Below are 9961 nucleotides of genomic sequence, written 5' to 3' on the forward strand. Positions count from 1 at the left end.
CTTGGCTTAATGATGAAATCTGCAATGGTAGGCATCAAGATCCCTGAAAGACAGATTTCATATACCGGGTAATTAATTGTCTACAATATATTCTTACCTGGTGTTGTTATCTTTGTTATGTGAAACAAAATCAGAGACATATAATATAGTTTTATACATCATTGACAATATCCTGACAACTTTAACAGCTGTATGATATACAATGAAAAATAATTCATAACACAGAAATTCTACTGACATTCAAGACCAGTTTAATTAGATGAGATATGAAGCAGATTGTTGAAGGAAATGATATAATGACGACAACAGATATTGTTTTTTACAAAATTTAGATAATGTTTGTACAAAATATGCCAGTATTAATTATGTACTTAGTGCATTTTCATTACTGTTAGCCAAGCTTGTTGTCAGATGAGCTGGCAGTTTCAAAAATTCACTTATGTCTAAATCTTCCGAGTCATTGTCATTGATGCTATTGCACTGATTTCCATCTTGGTCATCCAAGATCATTTGAGTATCGTCTGTAAGTCCATCACTTGGCAATTTGTTCTCTATTTGAACGGCAGGTGCTACTAAATTTGTGTCCCCTGTAAGTGAGTAGTTGACTCCAAGGGCTGAACGAACTCCCTGTACACTTACTACACCTCTTGGATTAGCCTGCAATCAAGGAAATGAATGACTTAAACAAAATTTTAAGTTATTACCACAACACTTCCTAAAAATATTCTTATGCTTAATATTAAAAATTAAAGTGGAAAACTGACATAATACAAACACAAAAAATAAAACATGTTTCTTATTAAGTAATCTACTATCATCAATATAGTTTAACAAAAAAAAAATTGATGTTAAACACTTTTGATGTAAATTTGTTACTTGTAATATGATTTTAGGCAGTTACCAAGTTGAAAGTGTAGTGCTTAGATAAGATTGCACTATATGCAGTTTTCATATTTTGTTTACATAGCAATCATTGCTGATGCAAAAATCTTTGCACTTAAAAATTGAAAAATGCATTCAAACTTGATTGCACAAAAAGTGTTTTTATTACAGTTTGTAAATAGCAATCACAGGTAATCAAATTTTAATATTTAATTCTATTTTTTCACTCTCTTCTTTTTTTTTTTAAATCTTGCTCACTGAATACACCTTATAGTACAAAATTTTACACAATGCTACGGTATCAAAATGAACATTTAGAGTTATCATATAAATTGAACTAGATAGTCAGAACAGAAACAGGTTACATGCAAAACACAAAGGATTTATAAATTGGAATAGAATATGATATCAAGTGAATATTGTCTTGTGATTAGGAAGAAACTGAATTTATATTGATATTAATAGCCTTAACAAAAGTAACATTGACCAATAAATCAACATTGATCGTCCTTCACTTCATCACCAATGTATATTATCAAATGTGTTCTAATTCTTACCGATTTCGCTAGTTCCTTCAGTTCTTTTGTTACTTTTTGGGCTGAAAAAATAAGCATCATTATATCATGTCAATTTGTAAATAATCTTTAACAGAAAATATGTCATCAAAACAGCAACACTTATTATATATAATATACCCTATAAAATATTGTTCATTTTCCCAAGAACATGCAAGGAAATAAATAATTTCAGAGTATTAATTAATCAATAACTGTTGTATGTACAAGCAATCTTCAAAAATCCCCATTTCTGCTTTCCTTTACCTAGTTGGAGTTCTTTCTCAGACGGCCCAGGAACAAGGGCTAGATGAGGAGGCAGTTTACTGCTGAGACGTTCACTTTGAGTCTGCTGAAGATCGTTCAAAAGACTGGCTGTCTGGTCCAACTTTTCCTGAATCGGATCTTTGGGGGGTTCACTCTCTACAAAATAAAACATTTTTCATCTTATCATAAATTTCATGTCGGTTTATAAGAAAAATAAATCAATATTTTGTATTGCAATACTACAATATTGTGTTATCATAAGAAAGACTTATACATTCCATCGAACCATTTAAAAGTCAATACCATGAGAATAAATGAGTCAGCTAAAACAACTTACCATATTGGTCCAGGAAGGAGACATCGACCCCCAGCTGGCTAAGACTCCGAAGGGAAGAAATATCAGCAGCAGTTGCTGATGGTAATTCAGCAACACTTTCCTGGGTGTGCATCTCTTGCTGGGCCTTCTGCTGTTTATTGGGTATACAGAAATGTTAAAAACTGCATAGATGTTAAGACAGATAATGGAGTTCCAGCCACAGTAACACAAATAACTGGATTTCACAATCTTTAATTAGATGTATCAGACAGGGTAACAGGTATTCTATAACCACATGTATGTTGAGTAAGATAATTTAATATAGGGACTGTAGTTATAAACACAAGCTTTTCTTTTAAACAATTATTTACAGTGAATTACATCTGTTAAATATATCTTTTTCAACTCAAAGTCGTTTTTAAACAATTTTCAGTGGTTTAAACCAGTTAAGTGATCACTTAACAGCTGTTAACTTTAATATGATTACATTTTGTTATAAACAAGACATGATTTAAAAGAGGCCAAAAAGTTTTTGGATTCTTGTATTTTCAGCGTCCCAAACTATATTGGGTAAGACTCCAATGTGGCATGAAAATCTGAATAAAAAAAATAGTTACCTCCTCTAGAAGTTTTTGAGTTTTACTGTGTTCCCCTTTAGTGAGGATGTCAAGTAGATTATCCACCATAGCTATCGCATAATCTCCAGAATGCTCAGTGAAGTCCATGATGCTGTGACAGAAGAAAGACAATGAACTGTAAATCCCAATTCTTAAGCTAAAGGAATAAAGTACTTAATCCTCAATAGCAGTTCATCATAATGTTCAAAATTTGGTAAAAAACTATGGATTTAACAATACATCAGATGTACATGTGGCACTTTGTAAATAGTTTAAAAAATATTTGACTATTAACAATTGATTTTTTTTCCATCCAAAAGAGGGTTCATTTAAAAGAAATTTCACAAAATGTAAAATGACACAACATATATGACAGGGATATTCTAAGCCAACTTTATCAATAGCAATTGAAAACCAATTTTGAAAAAAATGTTCATTTTTTTTTGTATGAATTTTATTAAATCTATCATAAAGAAACAATATCATAATTGATATATCACTACATATGTCTATGAAGGTTTGTCTCCCTTTAAATGCCTGCTTGAAATTTATTTTCAATTATGATCCAAATGTGTCCTCACCTTCTGGCATATTGGACGCCAGTTTCATCACCATATGTGGACAACAGTAGATCTGATTCTTCCTTGGATATGTTTGAGAATGTGGAATCATAATGGGGTGCGTAGCTACTGAATGGTCCATAGTTCAAATAGTTAACTATAATGATATACACAATATATCTTATTTAAAATTGTCATTGATTAAATCTGTAACAACAGTAAATAATCTTAATCTACACAAACCAGATTACAATTTAACCGTAAGATTATTTTTTTAATCAACCTATTATGACTTTCACCTAAATAAGTTTGGTGTTGAAAAATGCACTGAAGTAATAAATATGATAAAATATGTTACATGTATAATTTTGACAAAATTCCATTATGGAGCAAAATAAAAATTTACAAAGATAATTAATAATCTACAGTAGAATTATTTTCAAAAATATTAATTTTCATGACGCTTAATTTTTGTAACTTTTTTTCTGAATTTTGTGGATAAATACAGCTCTATCAATCTACTTAAATTTACTTAAACAGTTCATGGACATATCAATTTACAGTTCATGGACATATCAATTTACAGTTCATGGACATATCAATTTACAGTTCATGGACATATCAATTTACAGTTCACGGACATATCAATTTGTGGATCAAGTGTATCCATGAAATCAATGAAAATAAATTCACCACAAAAATTAATGAATGAAAATGTAAGTATTTTCTTTTTTTGTCAGATTTTTTCAGGCAAGTCCAGAATACCCCTCCCTAACTTTTAAGGAGTCCCAATATTAAGACATTGAAGATTCTTAAAATTTGATTGAGTCCCTCAGGAAAAATATAAGTCCTGGACTCAAATATCCAAGAGTCCCAAAAATCAAAGATACACCTTACTGACCAGGAATTTTAACAAAACTAGAATTTACAATCACATATATAAGTAAAAAATGCCTCTGACTTACTTGGAGTGACTTTATTACGTTTGTCCTCTTTATAACTGGAGAGTACTCCGGTCCCCGATGTCAATCTTCCAATCAGGGATCCTAGGTTGACAACTCGCTCTGTTTCGCTGACTAAACACATCCACACAATTTAACATTAAATTACTTAATTCAGAGTTCACAAATATATTTATAATGTAACATTGTAAATATGTAAAAATAAACAGTAAATGTTTGTTTCACAATATGTATTATTTTATTATAAAATATTTAATTCATGTATATGTAAACATTAAAGTAAAGCTGAATCTGACCAACAAAGGCTTATCACCATAACCTGTTTCATTCTCATTGTAAAATGCCTGTAATCACCTTCAGTCTGTGTTCTAGATGTATAAGTGACCTTACCTGTTCCATCATTTTCTGGGTTCATAATATTTAATGTTGTACTGCCATCCTCTCTCTGTCTAAGGAATCCAAACTGTACAGAGATATCAAATACAAGTCATTATTATAATATTTTTTTTTGCAATGGAAGTAAATATTTTGTTCATAGCTTACTATTTACTTCAGGGGACCAGTAATACAAAATCCGAAGAATTTTAAGGTGAAATGTGTGTGTTTTTTTTAAAACAAGTTACCAACGTCTCTCACACGAATTCTTTTTTATTTTTGTAAAACCTAATGTTGTAAACAATAATCACTCACTTTACTGTCAGGCTTTCTTAGCGTAAGGATATCTGCAGCGTCTTTAGCAGCTGCCTTGGCCTGTGCAAGGATTTCTTCTGGTGTCAGGTTATCAGGTAGGGCTTCATATCTTCCAATTCTAAAACAGTACAAACATTCAAAAATCATACTGCAAGTTGATGTTTTTAGGTCTCCTAAAAACATTAAAACATTATTTTAAGGGTAAAATGGGTGGATTAATAGTAAAAGTTTTTTCAGAAAGCAGAAAGGCAGGATTACTGCAAATCTGGCCATTTGTATACATGTAGAATGGAAAATCTTTCAGAGAAATTTAATGAATCTTAGACAACTTCATTCTAATATAATCTCTGAAACTGAGTTATAGACAGAAAATTATCAGAGGGATGAACAGACACCTTAATCTGCCCTATCACATAAACACTTAAAATCAATCAAAACCGCGTGGTTCACAATACTGTCAGGATTAAAACTACGTAACTTTATTCATCACATTATAAAACAACAAAACCTACCCTTCCCTGGCTTTTAGTCTCTTCTTCTCCTGTCGTTCTTCTTCCTGAATAGCTTCTATCACTTCCTTTGTCTCATCAGGCTCATCAATTCCAAGCTCTTCATTACGTAAACTTGCAAGAAATGGTATTGTTCTCTTCATAAACAATAGCTTTTCCTGTAAAAAATATATATATTGACAAATTTTCTTTCAACTAATTTGTTTAGGAGGCATGTGAAAACTGCAATTTTTCAAATATCTAAATTAGAAAAAACAAAAACAAAGGAAAGCGTAGTCAGACAAACAAAGTATCCCTAGATAAATTATGAAAAATGTCAAAATACTTAAAAATTGATTCATAATCCTTCCTTTACTGTGGTCAAAGTTATGTTATGGACATGAAAGGAAGGATGGAGAAGATGGCAACTATATGCTTCCAAAAATGTTCAGGGAACATCAAAAAATACTATGAAAAATATTAATCAACATCTTTGAAGAGATCAGGCTAGGCTTTCAGAAAGGATGGTGTTATCATTGATCCAGAGTCTACACTACCAGTTAGTTGTTAATGAAACCAGAAAAGACTCCTAATGACCTACTTTACTCATCATTTTGATCCCAATGTGAAGTAGTTTCTTAGCTTCCTTGTAGTAAATCGTCTCTGGTCTATTATAGGTCATTGCATTGTTACACATGAGCACAAAATCTTTCTGAAAGAAGACAATTCAGGGAAAAGTTTTGAATGAATCTATATCAAAAACACAACAATTCATCTTTATATTGAATATGGTTTGATAAGGCACTGCAACTAAAAAAAAGAGTACAAATTTAAGCCGAATGCAGATTTACAATATGGAATATATACTGACAACTACTTATTATTTATTAAACCTTAGCCGAATATCTATATGAAAACTTACAAAATTATATGCCTTTTTCTTTATTTTAAAAAGAAAATTTTCCTTTGGTTTATGAAGAAAGCAAACAATTAACCACATCACAGCAAACTCACCTTATATTCCATAACATTTCTGTACTTAAAGGTATTGATCTTTGCTAACATGGTACTGAAGTCCATAGGGCTGAGAATAATTAGAGAGTAACCGGGAGCAATCATGTCATTTACAGGGTTGGCAAAAAACCCATTGGTGTCTTTTCTGAAAAAGAATACAATTGGTATGTAGAAATTTGCATCATAATCTTACTAGTCATTTTGTGCCCCAAAATATAAAAGTTTTGATATTCATCTTTTTAAAACTAAATACTTGGTCAGCTTTTCATATTGTTGTTTTAACCAAAATCTATAGCATTTTATCAATTTGTAACTTGAAAATAAAGTTTGCGAGCCAAAAATTTTTTTTGGCTGATTAAAATATTAATGTGATGATGTTTTCTGAAAAAGAACACCATTTGAATTGTTTACAGATGCATATCTGAAATCCTGATCTTCAATATTAAAATACTACATCTAAAACTAAGTTTTATAAAAAAATTGTTGGTGTGACTTTTCCTTTTTTCAATTTTGCAAGAGGGGTAATACACTGTACTATATATTACCACAAAAATAGAACAAGATATTTGATGAAATTCTGAATTAATATTATCAATTTATATTTTGATTGTTTTGTCAATGACATAAATGTATGGCAGGTATAGTTTTATTATAGAAGACTGAATGGAAAAATCACCATCAATCCTTTTTTTTATCAATAACTGTGACTTGAACAAGTGTTAAACTCACCTCTGAAGATTGTTGTGTATGTGCTTAAGACAGATACGAAGTACACCATGTTCTGCTGCACCTTGCGATGTTGGGGTCGCACTCCCTCTCTCAGACTTCTCTTCTGCTGCTTCAGACTCTTCCCCACCTGTGCCGCTAATGTCAACATCTTCTAAAACTTGTCGCTTGGCAACAGGTGCCTCCTCTTCTTGAGAAACTTCAAACTCTTCCTCAGTTTCTCTGTGACGTTTTCTTGGTTTCCCCTGAAGTAAATTTTTCACAACAATTACATGAAGTTTAAACTTTCCCTCCAGGAAGTTTTATAGAAAACACTGTTAACAAACCAAATGACCATGATTTTTTACTTTCCATTAAGTTGTTGAGATACTGATCTTTCCATGAAAACAAGTTGTGACAATTATGAACAGCATTAAAAATCTTAACATTCAATGACTCTTGTACTAAAATTAACATGTAAATTATGCATATATTGTAAATGTAGGCAGCTGAATGAAAGTCCCTGACTCTCAAAACTCTGTCACAAATCTCAACAAATGACCAAAACGACTGGTATTATTTAAATTTCTCCAAGAAGGTTTAAGAACCACTACTTTAAAGAAAACACTAATGTTACTGAAATGATATGTTACACCCCATTACATGGGGCAGACGATACCCATTATGTTACATTTTTGTACCTCGTCTCTGTGTCGACTCTTTTCTCTGTCACTGGATTTTTTCTTCTTCTTTTTCTTGTGTTTGTGTTTTTTACTGCTGCTGCTAGTCTCGAGGACAGGACTCGGGTTGTACATATCACTGTCCGACTCTAATACTTCTATCTTTGACTTCTTCAAAACTATCTTTAATGATGGAGGTTCAGCAACTTCTTCTGGTTCCATTGCTTAATAAGTATGAGAAAGTTATTAATTAAATATATACTACTTAGACATTTTTTTATTAATAATCACTATAACTCAATAGTATCTAAAAACTAAACCCTAAGCAAGGACAATAACAGTCATAAACTAAGGAGATGAAAAAGTTCAATGACAAACGTCATTTTTTCAACATCACAAAGACGATAAGAATTATTCTTATAATGATGGAAGCTTACAGTATACAGTAACATATATACATACTATGTCTAACAGATGCCTTTTTAAATAAATAATAAATTGGCTGACTAACGGTGATAAGCTTAAAAGTATAAGACAAATAAGCTACAATTCATCCCCTAAATAGACCTCAATATCACATCCTACCACTTTTGATTAGACAGAAAAGAAATCCTATCAATCTTTGCCAGTAATTAAAGGATCTAAAATGGAGCTCTTGTGATCTTATTAGCACCACCATTCTTTTTTTTCAAAAAGGAATGATCAAGTCTTATAATGCTTTTCAATCATTATGAAGTTTCATCAGAATAAATTACAAAAGTACCTTTGAGTAATGGCTTTTAATCTTTGAATCACATCAAAAAATTCTACTTTCTATACATTCTTAAAATTGGCACAAAATGGCATCAAACCTTTCAAAGCACAAACATATACAGAAGTTGTTGTTATGCATTTCAGAAAACATTACTGACATTCTTATGAACAGAAAAGAAAATCTAGAGCGCCTATTTTCCAATCAAAAAATACAAAACAACTTTTTCTGTGACTATGACTATTAAGGGAGATAATGTGATAAAACAGAAACAAACCCTCTCTCAAAAAATATATCATATTCCAAAAAGATCTGATTTATTTTTTAAAAGATATTTACAAATATTGTCAATACATGTATTAACATGCACATTAAGGGTCTGACGCGGCTTATACGTGAAATAATCTAAAATTTTGATGAACCAGAAATGCCGATTCTCCGCATAAATGAATTAAGCGTTGGTTATCTCCCTTGTCAAATATGACATCAGTGGCCATACAATAATTCCTGATTTAAACATCGCGAGAATTTATCACATATATGAAATATCATTGAATGAAATAACAATCACATAAAGTTTAAGAACTATAGCCCTAAGCCTATATATATTCGCAAAATATGTCATTCCAGGCGGTGTTTTTGGTGTGCAAATCAGTGACATGAACATGGCTGCGTTCATATTTACAAATAAAGCACAGCCGTTTTACAATAGAGGAAAACGTTTCATACCTTCACGTTGCCGTCGTTCCGACTTATGATGTTTTTTGTGCTTCTTACCCATCCTGATATATTTCACCTGCGAATGTAGGACAGACAAAGACAGATTGATGTTTTGTCAGCGTACAAGCGTTCAAACAACGCAGATCAATGTAGATTATCTAATATCCGCAATAGAAACCGGGTTTATATCCGGAATATTTCATTTCAGAAACAAATATTTCCTTTTTATATTTTGTCTCATTTTGATATTTAATTTGATGCACTTTGGTAATAAAACAAGTGAAAATAAGTACTCCATCAGATTTTTTTTCTAAAATAGACAGGGAAACTGTAAATTATTTTTTTTATAATTATTTTTTTTTATTCAATAAAATGAACTGATACAGTTATACATGTGAGAAACACTCCTCCACACAAACATTTTCACCTCCATGATTGCATGTATACTTGACCACACACATACAGATGAACATCAAGATAATACTTGCATACATAATATGTACACGTAAAGCATACGTGCACCGTACACCTAACAGCAAATATAATAATTATATATATGCATCATGTACATACACCGCACTCGCACATACAAGCTTACGTACATGTACCTACAACCACACCCGTAAATCAAATACTTATTGATAGTCCTTTATGTTCATGTATGGAAAACGAGGAGACTAATGATCATTATCTGTTACATTGCCGTCTTTTCTCTCGATTTCGTTTACGTTCCTTTTCTACAATAAATCGTCCAA

The 9961-nt window shown here is 31.4% G+C and overlaps 1 protein-coding gene across 1 annotated transcript; it reads right to left on the reverse strand.

Moving 5' to 3' along the window:
* Nucleotides 1-250: 250 nt before the first annotated feature.
* Nucleotides 251-9308, reverse strand: LOC132556609 (bromodomain-containing protein 7-like). Its single transcript, XM_060221040.1, has 15 exons — nt 9216-9308; nt 7757-7959; nt 7080-7321; nt 6351-6495; nt 5938-6048; nt 5361-5515; nt 4849-4966; nt 4549-4621; nt 4162-4272; nt 3218-3353; nt 2637-2748; nt 2041-2170; nt 1704-1859; nt 1440-1480; nt 251-657 (listed from the first exon to the last, which is right to left on the reverse strand). The coding sequence occupies exons 1-15, from the start codon at nt 9265-9267 to the stop codon at nt 364-366; spliced, it is 2079 nt and encodes a 692-aa protein (XP_060077023.1). The 5' UTR covers nt 9268-9308; the 3' UTR covers nt 251-363.
* Between the last annotated feature and the right edge of the window lie 653 nt (nt 9309-9961).

The sequence above is a fragment of the Ylistrum balloti genome, unplaced genomic scaffold, assembly GCF_031769215.1.
Source record: "Ylistrum balloti isolate Yb309-2 unplaced genomic scaffold, AGI_CSIRO_Ybal_v1 Utg370580, whole genome shotgun sequence".
Taxonomy (NCBI): Eukaryota; Metazoa; Mollusca; class Bivalvia; order Pectinida; family Pectinidae; genus Ylistrum; species Ylistrum balloti.

Bases quoted from the DNA above. Each gene is read 5' to 3' on its own strand.
- LOC132556609 (XM_060221040.1), bottom strand. From the start codon at position 9,267: ATGGGTAAGAAGCACAAAAAACATCATAAGTCGGAACGACGGCAACGT. The intron at 6,049-6,350 runs GTGAGTTTGCTG...GTCTTCTTTCAG, and splicing joins GAAATGTTATGGAATATAAG to AAAGATTTTGTGCTCATGTG. The intron at 2,749-3,217 runs GTGAGGACACAT...CTTCTGTCACAG, and splicing joins GGCGTCCAATATGCCAGAAG to CATCATGGACTTCACTGAGC.